This window comes from Rhea pennata, chromosome 3 (genome assembly GCF_028389875.1).
Source record: "Rhea pennata isolate bPtePen1 chromosome 3, bPtePen1.pri, whole genome shotgun sequence".
Classification (NCBI taxonomy): Eukaryota; Metazoa; Chordata; class Aves; order Rheiformes; family Rheidae; genus Rhea; species Rhea pennata.
Genome location: NC_084665.1, coordinates 54128954 through 54144577, shown reverse-complemented (window position 1 = coordinate 54144577; position 15624 = coordinate 54128954). Strand labels below are relative to the sequence as shown.

Sequence of the window (15624 nt, the reverse complement as noted above, 5' to 3'; positions counted from 1 at the left end):
GTGGAATACTTGGTTAAATACAGAGGAAAATGTTACAAGGATGATGGGGACCAAGGAACCAATATATGAAAGTTAAAGGAACCCATGACTGCATGGGAAGACTTCAGCAGCTGCTTAATGGTGGATTCTGGGCTGGGTGCTGAAACTGCCAGTTGGCCAGGCAGCTCTCTTGGAGGTGGAAGCCTGTAAGATACCTGCATGGCACAGTGCTCAGTACTGCTCCTTTGGGAAATGAAGTGACACCTATCTGCTGCATGGTATAGGGAAAGACTAGTGGGAAATCAGGACAATAAAGCCCAGTCTAATGTTTTTTAATTAACTTTGAACTAGTACACACAATTACAATCTCTTTAAACAAAACTGCTAGTAAAGAAGCTGGTGCAAGGTTTTTTAATTTTTTTTGGGTCACAATCCAGTAGCTTTCAACATTCACTTTCCAGGCAGGATTTGATTGACTTATTTTTCAGTCTTGGTTTCAGCTGATTGCAAACACACCTCTGGCCTGGGGTGGAAGCAGAGGCAGGCTGTGAGTGTGGCTGGTGCTGTGCACTTGTGCCTCCTGCACTGTATGGACGTCCTGCAGCTGAGGAGGTGGAAGTCCAGGGAATTATGGTGGTGACTTCAGGGAGGTTGTGTGCTTAGTGCAGGGTAATGCTGCTTTCAATGGCTGCATAAGCAGAGTTCTTGTTGTTCTGCTTCAGGTGTGTGTGTGTGTGTTTGTGTTTGTGTGTTGGGGGGTGGTTGGCTGAGGAGGTAGTAGGCCTGTGTAATGCAAAGAATGCTCTTGGAGTACTGTTCACAAAGCAGTTTTTGCAGCTACGTCATAATTAATCTGAAGATTGATAGTTTTCAGTGGCAAATTAGGGTGAAGAACTGGTTCTGGTCTATATTTTTGCTTTGGAACTATCTTAAAAGCTTGCTTATTTTTTGGAGTACACTGGAGTAGTTCTTTGGTCTGTACGTAGTGGCTTAATCTGGGCAAGTCACTTCCTGGACCGCTTTCTTCTTTTTTTTTCTATCTTTAAAATATTATCTTTATTCATGCTTTTCCTTCTGAAGAAAGCTGCTGTTATCAGCAAAAGGTACTGGAGTAGCCATATCCATCCATAGACAGTACGAAATGCCACTGAAGCCTGATAAAATTCTACTTTTTTTTTTTTTTTTTTTTTTGTACACCACAAAGGAATCTGCCTAAAGTCTTACAAGTCTGCAGTAAGAAATAATTGTCACTGTCTTCCTTACTGTATATCATGGCTTCCCAAAGCTATTTCCAGTGCATAATCCTATATGAATGCTTTTTAATCTTTCTGAAACACTGAAATTTTTGATGAACAAAATTATGATCAGATAAAATGTTTCCTGCTATGGATAGGGCGGGTTTCTTTGGAAATGGGGATGTGTGGAGACTGAAAGAAGCTGCTGGGGTAGGATGGTCAGCATATGTGAGTTTGCAGGACAGGTGTTCCTCTGCTGTGATAAGATTCAATGTGGGAGCAATTCTATTCCCCAGTGTATTTAAAAATCCCTTAAAGAACCTAGTTAACAAATCTTGTTCATACATTATGCCCATCAATTGCTACACTAAATTTTTCACTCACTTGTTGATAGAATTTTCAGTCTACAATTGTCAAAATGCTTCATGTCTTCAAAAAGTTGACTTGGCTAATAAGAAACAGTGTTCTAGCTGTTAGGTGGTTTTCTGAAGAACAGGAACATATGCTTTCTGATTAGGGGTTAAATGCAAATTCTCCTTGGGTTAATCAAGGTTTGACTTCAAATGAAACCTAAAAAATAAAGCTTGCAACATGTAGCTTAATAATTTATGAAGTTAGTCTTGACTTTTGGTCAAATGTCTTTGTTACTTAAATAGCTTTGCTGCCAACTAAATATATCAGTACTGTAGGGAGGATCTAGATAAGTTTTTGAGGGAGTTTTAATGCAAAAATGCCAACCCTTGATGAAATCTTAGAGAATGTTGGAGAATTTGACCGGTTCCAAAAGCAAACCTTTTTTGTCCTGTGCTTGCTCTCTGCTGCCTTCACCCCTGTTTACGTGGGTGTCGTCTTCTTGGGGTTCACCCCCGAACATCGCTGCTTCAGTCCCGGCGTGGCTGAGCTGAGCCGTAGCTGCGGCTGGAGCCTGGAAGAGGAGCTACGCCACACGGTTCCCGAGTGGGGGCAACACGGCGCCTCTTTCGCGAGCCGCTGCAGGCGCTACGACGTGGACTGGAACGCCACCGGCCTCAGCTGCAGCGAGCCCACCGCCGCCTTCCTGGGGCACGGCAACAGCAGTGCCGTCCCCCTCACCAGCTGCCGGGATGGCTGGGTCTACGAGTCTTCGGGGTCGTCTATCGTGACCGAGGTAAAAACAAACATGGCCTTCCCTTTCCCCTTTATCCTGAAGAGTTGAAGGATGTGGGAGACATCTGAAATAGCCTATGTTTTTATTTATATGTTTTACAGATACCTGGATGTAAAAATACATATAGATACATATTACTTTATATATATGAATATACGTATAAAAATACAATCACACGCACGTACACACACACATATAAAAACGTATATGCTTACCTGGAGGCGGGGATCATCTCCTGCTGTCAAATTACACAGAAAGCCATATAAAGTTTGTCCACTGTCATCTTGCTGTGAAATATTGCCATTTATTGCCATATTTTTCTATACGAGAGCTTCTACCTTCAGCTCTGGAGGAAAAAGTATTTCAGTGAATAAATCACCATGTAGATAAAGCCCAGCTTTGAATAAAGCTCTAACCGCATGAGAAATCCTATTGGTGGGAGTGTGTAAACATCCCTCAGTGTGTGCTAGAGATTAAGAACTTGTAACACTGCAAACAAAACCGGCTGACTTGTGTGCGGGCATGTTGCAGAGCCTCACGGTCTTCCTGGGACCTGGGCCTGAACTGCAGCTTCTGTGCGCTTCAGTTTCAAAGTTTTGATTCAAATATGATAAAGTGATGAAAGGTGAGGGAGAAGTAATTGCCTCCCACAGGTAAGCAGCTTGTTTTAGGAAAAGCCCACACGGCTGGTTTTGTTCTAAGAACGCACACGAGTAACTGAAACTGGTATATAAGCTCCTTGAAGTTCTTTGGGATTTTAAGTACTTCTAGCTATCTAAAGAAATCAGTTTATTGGATGATCAGTGATTTCATCATAAACTTAGTGGAAAGAAAAACTGACTTATGGCACCTCTGAAAATTTGATAGAATTTGCTAAAATAAATACAAGAGCAGTTAAACTCAAGTTGCTAGTGATTTCAGCACGTATAGTTTTGTAAGTTTAACCCTCTAGAGTCTCATTTAAGGAAATAAGGGAAAAAAGCCCATGAAAACAGGTGTCCTGTATGTGCATTTCTCTCCATAAACTATGGACTATGTGATATTAAGGTGAGGAAATAAACCACCAACGCTCTGTAGGCAGCCTTTAATGAACACCTCTGAAGCGGAGGAGCGAAGACCTCGTTAGGCTGTGACCGCGGGAATCTGCCCCAGCTGGCAGTTTTTCCTGGGTGGTTTGTGCCGGGCTGTGGCTGTTTCCAGCAAGGCTGTTGGGCTCTTGTGTATTGTCCCCTGCTCTGGCGAGGAAGCGGGGCGAAGGAGAGCCTGGAGTAAAGCACGGGGCTTTGCTCTAAGGAAAAATATACACGTGGAATAATATCCTCACAGGGCTGCTGCTGATGGTTTTACATGGATCAAAGATGCATAATTTTAAATAAACTCAGCTTACCAGTGGGATGGGAAGCAATTCTCAGCAACTTGAGGATGGCTTTTTCAAGTAACTTATTCTCCAGTAACTCTCTCACTTATTTTCTAAGCAAGGCATGAGGACTAAGGCCAGATGACAAGTATCTGTGGTAAAGCTTGGCCATGGCTGTGAAATGCCTTGTCTCCAGAAAAGTTAGGCTGTAGGATTTTTTTTTGCTTCCAAAATCCCTCCCGAGCTCACTGAGCTTGGCAGGAGATGCACAGTAACTCACCCCATGCTCCCCCAGTGAGGCACCCACCGCTGCTGTGCAGAAAGCATGACAAATTGGGCATATGTAGAACACCTTTGTGGAATACACCGTCCTTAATCCAGAGCAATTTGCAGAAGCTACTGTGGCATACAAGGAGACAAGGCAGCTAGAACTGTTTAGAAACATTAACCACCTGCTCTCCTCCAAAAACCTGTTTAGAAAGCCCAGGAGGATTAGCAGAGTTTGAACGAGGCATAGTGTGCATTATGGTCCTAATTTTGGCAAGCAGTAACTCTGTTATGTTCTTTCTGATCATAAAGATGAGATATGAATGGGAAATAGCAGAGAATTGCTCAAAGGCTTGATCCTATTTTTAATGTTGGACACTTAATTATATCAATAGGGTTCCTGGATGTTGATAAAATGAGCTTCAACTCAGAAACATGTTAAGTCTCTAACTGAAACTAAGGAGACTTGCGAGTTCCTGATTTCACTGTTTTGCTTTTACCTGTGGTTGTTCCTTAGTTTGACCTGGTGTGTGAGGATTCCTGGAAGCTGGATCTCTTTCAGTCATCTGTGAACGCTGGGTTTTTTATTGGCTCTGTAAACATTGGCTACATCGCAGACAGGTATGTGTGGGATGACAGTTAAACCAGCTGACCTCCTTTATCAGCGTTCAGCAGCTAAGCTTGAGTAAAGGCAGAGAAAAGCTGTACAACTGGTATTTCTGCTCTTTTCAAAATAAGGTAAATCACCTGTGTATTAACTCACAGTCTTAGAAATGAGCATGCTACCTCTCGTTCTTGAGTGAACAAATCCTGAGTCACAAATCCTTGAGTGAAGCTGATAGTTTTCATAGGTGCCAACCTTTCTTGCTCTACAAGTCCTGCAAAAATCGTGTTTTCTGCAAGGTATTTTAGTGCCATATGTGCAAAACTCAACAGTCACACATGAAAATACTGAGGATGTTAATAGAAGCCAGGAAATTCCGATTTGTAGCTTTCACTCAACCAGTCATGCTCTGTGCTGCTACGTCTTGGAAATGTTTGATTTCCCTTTGAGAAACTCTTACTTGTTAAGAAGTAATACACGCAGACATTACCAAATAGACCCAATAGTAGTGCTGGTTTGGAAATCACTGTGTGCCCTGGCATCACAGCACCTAGTCCAGAACCAGCAGATAAAGTCTTTCCTCGGAGGATCCGCAGTGCAACGCACGCTATACTTCTGGCTTGCCTCACAGCAAGTGCGTGGTCTGTGAGGAAACGCTCAAACTTGTCCAGAAAGTTTGGTTTAAAAATAAACAAATGACAAAACTGAAGATCCCTTTTCTCTGTTGCTTCTCTCCTACCTAGAGGCTGCTAGTACTGTAAATTCTGTTCCCTAGTTGTGAAGTACAGCCCACCCAGGGTAGGAGCCACACACAAAATATTTCTCAGGATTAAGTTTCTTGTATATAAATCTGCCCCCGGTTGACACAGGTGTAGCAGAGCCATAATATTAATCTGTACATATTTTTCACCTTGAGCTAAATAACAAATTAATAAACTGCCTGTTCTGGAATTTGGGGATAACGGCCACAAGTATATGTAAATGTGGGCCTATTCAGCTGCTGCTGGGGACATTTTTCTTCTTTCAAGCAGCCTTGAAAGCCTTTATGGAATTGCAGAGCAGTTGCCACAGTAATTTTTCAAGGAATTGAAAAGTGAGCAAGCAATGGGCTAACAATAAAAGTTGGCATGTGTCTATGCCTTGCATTGCAAAGTTTGTGAATTTTTTTTCAATGATGCACAGCTCTCTTGATGATTTAAAACATCTATGTCTTCTTTACTGGTGGTTTGCCTTACGTGTATTATCTTCCAACCCAGGTTTGGCCGTAAATTTTGCCTCTTAACTACGATACTTGCAAATGCCTTTTGCGGAATTCTTCTGGTCTTCGTGCCCACCTACCTGTGGATATTGATATTCCGTTTCCTGCAAGGACTGGTCAGCAAGGGCTGCTGGACCGCAGGCTACATCCTGAGTGAGTTCCAACCTTTACCCTGCATTGGCTACAGAACGCAAGGAAAAAAAACTGAACAAAGGCATTAAAAAAAAAAAAAAAAAAAGGGGAGGGGGAGCCTCATATCTTTTTTTGAAATCATATGTACAAGCTGATCTCAAAGAATAGTCTCCTTTTTTGCCTTACTATTCTTTTTGTAAACCCTTGTTTTTCCTAAACTACAGCCTTCAAAGATAAAGCAAATGATGGTAAATTAAGGCTGCTACCCAAGGATAGGCTGTCCCCTGTGGTGCAGCTCTCCTTGTGCCAGACTTGAGCCCCTCTCCCACAAGTGGGGCATGATCTGGGGAAAGAGGCAGACCCTAATGCAGGGTGCAGCTGCCTGGTGTTGGCTTTCCAAATGAGTCACAGCTGAGATGATGACAAAGAAGGCCATTAAAGAGACGTGAAAAATAGGGAAAACTGAAGGCATTTTTATGATACAAAGAGCAATAAAGGCAAACAGAGGCTTTAAAGGCTAAAAATAACTGAAGAACAGTATGTTCTTGCTGAGAAAAAGACAAGCTGTTTGAGTATACTGGTGTTGTGCACTTGTTTGAGCAGAGGCCAAACTCATGGCTTTCAAAGCAATGGGAAGAGCCTGGCTGTTGTGTTTCTCCCAGGGCTGTGTCGATCACATCTGGCCGCAAAGCGTAGGCGCGTAGTAGCAAGGCACAGCTGCGTCAACGGGAGCAGCAGTCCAGGAGGCAGATATGCCTACGCTAGTCCCCACCGAAGCCAACTTGAGCTGGCATGCCACTGCCATGTGCCCATCCTGAGTGCAGCGTTGCAGCAGTACAGCCTCATGCTAAGATCAATTTTGTAGCTAGTGAACAGTGCTCTGCTGCCCCAAGGCAGAGTTGGGGGCCAGTTTGGACTTTGGGCCCCAATTCTGGGGCTTTGTAGAGCCGCTGGGGACTTCCCTCTTGCGAAGTTCAGCATTTCAGCAATAGACGAACAAGCAATCAACAGAGAAGTGAATAAAGTATTTTAAATGCTGCTGAATTCAGAGTTAGCAAGGTAGGTGACTAAATGGTTATGAGTGAGGTGGCCTACCACACTCCCTTCAGTTAACTGTGACGGTAGCAAAAATGTAAATAGGAACTCTTTAAACTATTGTTAATTATTTTAACACAAATATCTTGCCAATGCAGTTATCCAGATATTTGAGATAAAAATTTAAATAAAAACATTTAGCCCACAGCTAGGCCATTCTCTGCCAAGATGGGACTGTTTCTTCTTGTGTATGCTCTAGATGCTTGTTTAGCCTCTTAAATGTTTTTCTGGTACTGATGAAACTTTCCTCACCACTTTTGTAGGGCTTCACGCAGTTATTATGGTGTAAAATTCATTTCAGGACAGCGACTTGTCCTACCATATTTTCCTCAAATGCACGTTGTTACTTCTGGATTCTCCTTGAAACTTGCTCGTGAGAAAAGTTGCATGGAATCAGGCTCAAGCAAACTTAAACCTGTATCCTACCCTTAAAGGTGGTCAACACTGAATGCCAGTGTTGGGAAGGATACAAGGACAGAGCAACCTTGTTAACATACTCCCTTGAGACACTTATCTGTGTATCTTCAACTGTTTTTGGCTCAGTTTTTCTGAGCCAGAGATGTCTTTTGTTTCTACTCATCATTTGCTCAAACAATATTAGCTAATCTGTGATTCTAAAACAAAGCAGCTCCTTGAACTGCTAAATGACTGCATTTTGTTCCTTTTCCACTGTTTGCTTTCTTGAAATAAGACATAACTGAATGCAAAATTTCACTTGCATGACAGAATAATTGCTATCTCTTACTTCTGTATGAATAACACCTATGAAGCCTAGCCCATGAAGTGATGTTTGCAAAGAGCAAATTAGTCATGAAACCATCCCATATGGGAAGCTTTAAGTCTTGTTTTATGATACAAACATTTCTTATATGTTGGGGCTGAGATGCAGACTGAAAAAGCGCACTTAAAATTCTGTGTTGTTTTTGGGTTGGAGACATTATGTAGGTAGCATTAGATCTTACAATAAAATCTATCTGAGCATTTTGAGGGAGTGTTTGATTTATTCAGAGTTTTCCATGGTAGAAGATAATAACTGAATGCCTGAGATCAGTGTAGAACCAAAATGCTCTTTTCTCTTACTAAGCTTTGGTGATAGAAAAGCAAACCAGCTTTCCTGTAGAAACCCTGGGGGATTTCTTCCTTCCCCCCCCACCTTTTCTGAGGTTTTATGCCAAGAAGTCCAGAATTTCTAAGAAGCTTTCTTTAGGGCATTAATGTAACATTTGTCTTCCAGACTCCCCACAGAGAAACTTATTCCTGCACTGAGCTGTCATCGCTGAAGTATCATTCATCTGTCTCTATGCATTTTTAGTCACAGAAGTTGTTGGTCTGAGATACAGGAGGACAGTGGGGATTCTCTATCAGGCGGCCTTCTCAGTTGGACTCCTTGTGTTCGATGCCATTGCTTATGCAATTCCTCACTGGAGATGGCTGCAGCTCACTGTTACTCTGCCAAGCTTCCTCTTCATGTTCTTCTACTGGTAAACATGCTTTCGTTGTGTCTCCATGCAAGACCAAATAAAGCAACCTCTTTTGGTTCCTGAGACTCGAGAGACTGAGAGAAATTTTGCACTGCTTTTTAGACATTTTGCCTGTTAATGCAAAGAGGCAGTAAACAATAATAAGGAGAGGAAAATAAGACCCCTCAACAAATGATGCTGTTTTGCATCTTAGCCTGTGCACCACATCCAACCTCTTCTTTAAAGGAAAGACTAGTTTTTAAATCACTGAAAAATGGCTTAATTTATTATCTTCACTACACATTTTATAAAGGAAAAGAAATGTCTGATGTAATTTGGTGGATTGCACTTTGAAAACATGGTTATTATGTTGAATACTTACATAATTGACTTTTTTTTTTTTTTTTTTTAAGAAAACCCTGCAGGTCTTTGGTCCAATGAAAAGAAGGTGCATGGGCTCACCTTTATTTTGGGTTCTTGCTTATATCTTTGAATAATATTTTTCAGCTTTGGAATGCTTCAGATACTAGGCATTGTTTAGCTGGATTGTGAGGATAGGATAATAGAAAGGGAATTGTTCTCTTACTTTTTCAATTTCTGTGAATACTTGTTGCTGACCTGTGATAGTGCATCTCGAAAATTGCTCCTTAAGAGAAACCAGTTTGTGGTGGGCAGGCTAAATAAATTATAACATTGCTCTCGCTTAAAAACCTTCCAGATATATCTTTAATAAGCTCATCTTTGACTAAAGCCTCTACGACACTTGCTCCTTTTTTTCCATTGCAGCAGCAGCAGTGGAATAAACTGGGGTAGTGGGGGAGAGGGGAGAGGGAAAAACTGTCTATTCAACAAAAGTACTATCCTCATAGTCTCTGTACATAGGAGCACTGTATTGGCATTAGCTCTTGGTATAAGAGCATCTCCTTGCTTGCCTCATAGGTGCCTCCCAGAGTCTCCCAGGTGGCTGATATCTCAAGGGAAAAATGACAAAGCTATGAAAATTGTTAGTGATATGGCCAAAAAAAATCGGAAGAAGATGCCATCCCATCTTGAGGTGAGCTTGGAGTTTGTTTATAGATCTAAGCAAGCATTACAATAATCCCTTCTTTTAATTCCTCCTAGCAAAAAATTACTGTTTCTGCCCCCTAGTCGCTGATGTAGTAGTCTCTACCATAGTGACAAGGATGGTGAGAAAGAATAATTGCCTTAAGACTGGCTAAGCAAAAAACTAGTCCCTCCCACAGAAATAAATCAAGAAATATTTGTTTGAAAGTAGGGAACAGCAAAAAGCTTCAATAAGAGAATTCTGCTGCAGTCCTGGTGTGCTGCCCCCATTATGTGCGTAAGAGCAGATTAATATCTTCAGGGGCAGTTGCACGCGCTAAAGAGCTGTAGCGCAAGAACGTGTCACCAGCTGCTTTATCAAGGAGAGTGGAAGTCTCACAGCTCCAATGAATGCTGTTCTGGCTTTTCTGCAGGATATTAAATTTGAAGAGGAAGATGGTGGAAAACAGACCCCTTCACTCATTGACCTTGTTAGGACACCGCAGATGAGGAAAAATACATTCATTTTGATGTACAACTGGTAAAAAGATAATGTTCAGATTTCTTTTTGGTTTTAAAAAAAGTTTAAATCTCTAGCCTTGTTTTAGATTTTTTTTCAAGTGCTGACTATATAGAAGGCCTCTGGTAGAAGAGGGGTTTAAGCTTGTCTCAAGGAACTACTGACCCATTACACTGGGGTGTGACATCCTCCTGGCTGCATTAATTTCAATAGCTTTGCTTTTATTGAAATGTGAAAAACCAACAGAGATATCTGTTCTGAATCAAAAAATAGTTTAACCAGGGGAAAGAGCATAAAAAGTACTAATCTTTTCTTCCTTACTGAATTTCAGAGTAGTTTCCAAATGAAACTGAGTTAGGCACTGCAGGTAAAGGGTGATCACACTGCTAGAAAAGTACTGTTCCCCACCCAGACTGCAGGGGACACCCCAGAAGCTCAGAAATATTTTATGGTTTAAGAGGTGCAAATCTCTAAAACAGAACTCCAGAAATGAATGCAGTGGGCTCTAACGTAGCTTGTACTACTGCAGGCTCAGTTACATCAGCCTTTGCCTGCGGCAGCATGATTCCCACTGCAGATCTTGACTGCCCATCCTGTTCTGCAGGCTCCCAGGTTTCACACACAAACACTGCATTATGGCTGAAATTGGCTTTGCTGGTGGTTTTTTTTTTTTTCTTTTTTTTTCCTTCTTGTCTGGTTATGAACTCTCCAACAGGAAGCAGGTCTCAGTCCTCTGACTGAATAACGAAGGCCTAATGCTATCCTCTGCCTAGGTTCACGAGCTCCATCCTCTACCAGGGGCTCATCATGCACATGGGAATAGCTGGTGGGAACATGCATCTGGATTTTCTCTATTCTGCTCTTGTTGAGTTCCCAGCTGCCATCATCATCATCATCACCATTGACCGTGTTGGGCGACGCTACCCGTGGGCTGCGGCAAATCTGGTGGCTGGAGCAGCCTGCCTTGTTACTGCTCTGATCCCAGAGGGTGAGTCATCGGAGGCCGTGGTAGTTTCCCCATCCGAACCTCTTGGGAGCTAGTCTATCTAGTCACACTGCCGAAGTGAAATGAGGTCAATTTGTAGCACTGCTAATAAAAAAAAATCTGAAAGCATCTGGGTCCTCTATGCTGCTTTGGGAATTTCTCCAGCCCGCAATGCATGTGATGCCGACTGTTTGCACTTCCTCATTCATACAAGCAAAATATAACCTCTTAAAAAGAATTAAGTGCTATGGGATTGGTTCATTAACTGATTCCTGCTAAATCATTGGGATATACGTAGATATTTGAATGTGCTTTGCTTGCAGACATACATTGGCTAAAAGTGATCGCCGCTTGCATTGGGCGAATGGGAATCACGATGGCTTTTGAAATGGTTTGCTTTGTGAACACTGAACTGTATCCAACATATATCAGGTAGGTACACCTTCTTCTAGCCAGCCATTTGGCCTGGAAACAGATTGTCTAAGCCAATGTATATGGCATATTTCATGCTAAATTATAACTAATTAAATCCACAAGTGCTTCAGAGCTACACAGGTATTGCTGAATGTGTGTGGAACATGAGGAAAATGCTTTAAAAATGCATGTTAATGAAGAAATCTAATATATTTTAAGGCAAGTGAAAACTTACATGACTGAATTTAAGGGAAAAGTAGAGACAACCTAAATGAATGAGTTCCTTCTCTAGAAAGGAACTGATTATGTGTAAAGTGGCACAACGCACAAAATTAAGAAGCTCTTAATCTCATTTCTTTATCCAAAATGAATGCAGTACAAGACAATTTGAAGTTTTATTTATGGTCCCAGTACTGTGCATAGCAACAGGATCTTTGGACATCATTTGCACTGACAGCTGCCTAAGGTGTACTGAAGCTGAAGTTTTTATATTTTTACTAAATCTGTTTGGAGATTCTACTCAACTTTCTGGGACTGATTCTCTGTCTTTAACCTTGGGAATTTGCTCACACCTTTTCATGTGAAAATACAGGTAAACTCTACTGTTCCTCTTTGCTAAGACTTATTCTTGCACTATATAGGGCTGAATTTCTGAATCTGCCCACCAGATGGGAAAATTAGGGGTGCTTTTTTTTTCTTTCTTTTCTTTTTCTTTTTCTTTTTTTTTAACCATTTTGATGTTTTACGTGCTCTGCAGAGCTTTAGGCTGTGCTCTGTACAAGGTCAGAGTTGATTCCTTTCCATCTACAGTACTCTTCCACACTAACGTAATCCTGTTGCTGTTGAACCAGGAACCTTGGGGTAATGGTCTGCTCTGCCTTGTGTGATGTTGGTGGAGTTGTCGCCCCCTTCATTGTCTACAGGCTGGTGGAAGTGTGGCAGGAGCTGCCACTGATAGTCTTCAGTAAGTGCTGCATTGCCTCCTTGCGGGTTGCTCCTGGGGTACAGCAATGGGGCCCAAGTTTCAAAGGCAGGAAAACTGCTGCTCCAAATGAAGCATATTCCTTTTCATAGAAGCCATAACCTTCAGTTTATAGCAACTTGGAACTTGTTCATGCATTCATGTCTCTCTTGCTGTTAATATTGTTCCTTGTGTTTTTAAAGAAAGCTAGAGATGGATACAGGTTTTACAAATGGCAAAGAGCTGAGAAATATTCTGACATTTTGATCAGATTAGCCTTTTTAATGTTTGATGAATTACTACTCTTCTGTGAGTTACATTGTCTCAGTCCTGGAAGAAAAAATTCCTTTCTTTCTTAATGATACATTAAGCCACAAGTGTGGCTGCTGTATTTCAGCTTTTCCAACAGTCTGTGTTAACTGATGATTCTCCACCTGTTTGGACTGAGTCCGGTAAATAAATGCAAGATGAGTGTCTGACTAGCTGCCTGAACTTTTAGGTCAGAGTCTGCAAAACTTCTTTAAATCTTCAGAAAAGCATGCAGTACACTATTTACTGAAAAAATGTCTTGAATGGCAATACACATTTTTTAACTGAGGGCACATTTATGAGGATGCATAGTAGACTTAAAATATATAGAAATCAGAAAAGCATGCGCAAAGTGGGTGATGGAAATTGTCAATAGAGAGTTATTTAGGAGTTAACACATTGTGAATGTATTTTCTAGATCTTGTTACTTAACAGAAAATTCAGATTCATTTTTTGGCATATATTCAGGCTAAAAAGGATTCCTTTTATTCCTATCTTTCTAGTCTGAGACACTCTAGTTCTGTGCATAATTCACAATCGTACTTTGCCTATTGCTATCTCCACACGACTGTCTTCCCTCTGGAGATGGCCTGGCAGTCTTGCATATAAAGTCTTCATGTGCACATGTTGTCTGAAGAACAAAATAAAATGCCACTTATGAGGCCTTTGTGCAAGATCACAGAAAGATAGTGTGTGTATTGCGAAGTAGTGTGTGCTAATGAAGTCTTTTCATCTGTTCAATTTGAAGCTGTTCTTGGTTTAATTGCGGGTGGATTGGTGTTGCTTCTACCTGAAACTAAAGGAAGAGTTCTGCCTGAGACTCTTGAAGACGTTGAAAACTTGCACAGGTGGGTCAGGGTGAAGAGCTCTCACTGGCCTGCTATTATGCTTATATTATGTCATATATAAAGGATGATAATGTGGGGGGGGGGGGGGGACACAACCCCCCCTAAGTAACTCCCTCAGTGGTCACTATTAAAATTTCCCTGCACTTTGTGATGCTTCTATCAGTTTACTTTTCAGGCACTTAAAGCGAAACAGCTTGTGACCAAACCTGCTGCATCCCTATTATAACTGTAATTTGTACTTTAACACAAACCCTGAAATTTATGTTGTGGAATAGAAGGAGGACAGTTTGATACTAGCTGCTCCCGTAATGAGGTAAATCACCAATATCTACAGAGGAGCCCGAGCAAACCTAGATGTTTTGAAGAGTAACTACTCATTTTCTTTGGAGAAGAGGCTAGGACAAGTGATGAATTTGCATTTAGGTGCTCGTTGAATGCATTCATTCTCGATTTGTTATTCATGTCATGTTGTTCTTGCAGGCAAGGAGCTCCAAAGGAGAAACAGATCTATCTCCATGTCCAGACATCAGAAGTAGTACATGAATGAAAAATGCAGACCTCTTCCTGGGCAGTATGCTTTAGAGCACTAGCATGGAAAAGCAATTTTAAATAAATACACTCTCTTCTGTCTTCCTTTTTTTGTCTATCATTTAATTACAATGCTTGGGTTTTTCTGATGAAATTGTTCCTGTTACTACATAGTTTTGTCCCTCTCTGCATGTTACAGTATAAATATAGTTTAGAGCTGGAAACCTTTTTCATACCAGTTATGTTGGCCTGAACATAAGGGCTGCTCCTAACTTTGGGATAGTGGGGTCTGTCCCACCAGAACTTTATAAGCCTGCATGAAGTCATTTTGTTCAATCTTATGCAAGAGTAGTATGATGTAATAGAGTTTTACCTCTGTAGTGGAAGGGAGGTAACTGCAACTCACCTACAAACTTGTTACAACATGCAACAAATTCACATATTCTTTTACTAGCACATAAGTATCATGGAGTTCACATGTGTTCTTATGCCTTTGGAGGAGCCCACGTGGGGCATTTAGCTGACTTACAGGGATGAGCATATGGCAACCCAAAGCATGAAAAGGAATGCATAGGAGAAAGATGCATCGTCCTTCATAAGGTAATGACCACTCTCTAGTGTCTAACTGCCAAATATTCTTGTCTTATTCATCATGAATATGACATTAATAACCTACACTGTTATTGTGTATGGTACTGTTTGCTTTGATATCCATAGTATTATAACTGTGTGCGCCCACAGAAGCGCACAGAATTTGCCAGAAGAATAGTTTGAGATTCCTATCAACTGAAATATAGGAGCTGTCAGGGTTTGTAGGTAGAGAGCTGAGGCCTGCCAGATCCTGCTCTGCTGGAGGGCTGGGATAGTGCTGGTGCGGGGCAGAGCAGTGTTTCAGTGTACATTTGGAGGGGACAGTCCTGCTATCCCCTCAGGGAAGCTGGTGTTGGGCGAGGGCTCATAGGACTTCTCAGTTGGGATCGGACCGAGTCCACCTCCCCTGGGAGTGTTAGGGTTAAAGTCCGGTCTGCCAAGGATGTATGTATCCAGTACCAGCTGTGCATATCTCCAATCAGATAACTCTTGCCGGAGTAGTTGCAGAACTAGAGCTTGCTTCAAAACCCTTAAGCCTCATGCAGGTTTCTTTGCATAAGCACCACTACTTCTGCAGCTGGAATGGCAGAGGTAGCAGGTTCGGGCATATCTTAGCTTCTGTGGTCACCTCTTGGTTATAGTGCCATTTGTTCCTTCTGGTACCTTGATGAACATGAAGGTAACTGTGCTTTCTTGATTTCCTTGCTTGGCCACCTCATCAATTTGTGTATTTCTTCTTGGAGTTAGGAAAGTCAATAGAGCTTGTCAGATTGGTCTGGCTGCACATGGTTGTTCTTCAAACGCCAAAGCAGCCTTTGCGACCTAGGCACAGGGGAGGAGGGAGTGCGGCTGCGGGTCTCCATTCACCTAGGCTATGCAATGAACTGCCT

At 41.8% G+C, this 15624-nt stretch overlaps 1 protein-coding gene across 1 annotated transcript; it reads left to right on the top strand.

Annotated features, from left to right (window-relative positions):
- The first annotated feature begins 1944 nt into the window (after nt 1-1944).
- Nucleotides 1945-14162, top strand: LOC134138528 (solute carrier family 22 member 2-like). The gene is made up of 11 exons (XM_062572320.1): nt 1945-2361; nt 4503-4606; nt 5846-6000; nt 8387-8555; nt 9474-9588; nt 10013-10119; nt 10872-11086; nt 11407-11515; nt 12349-12461; nt 13516-13615; nt 14096-14162. The coding sequence occupies exons 1-11, from the start codon at nt 1945-1947 to the stop codon at nt 14160-14162; spliced, it is 1671 nt and encodes a 556-aa protein (XP_062428304.1).
- Nucleotides 14163-15624: the final 1462 nt, after the last annotated feature.

Excerpts from the sequence above, each read along its gene's own strand:
- LOC134138528 (XM_062572320.1), top strand. The coding sequence starts at position 1,945 with ATGCCAACCCTTGATGAAATCTTAGAGAATGTTGGAGAATTTGACCGG. Across the intron at positions 2,362-4,502 it reads GGTCGTCTATCGTGACCGAG|TTTGACCTGGTGTGTGAGGA; the intron begins GTAAAAACAAAC and ends GTTGTTCCTTAG. Across the intron at positions 10,120-10,871 it reads TTCATTTTGATGTACAACTG|GTTCACGAGCTCCATCCTCT; the intron begins GTAAAAAGATAA and ends TCCTCTGCCTAG.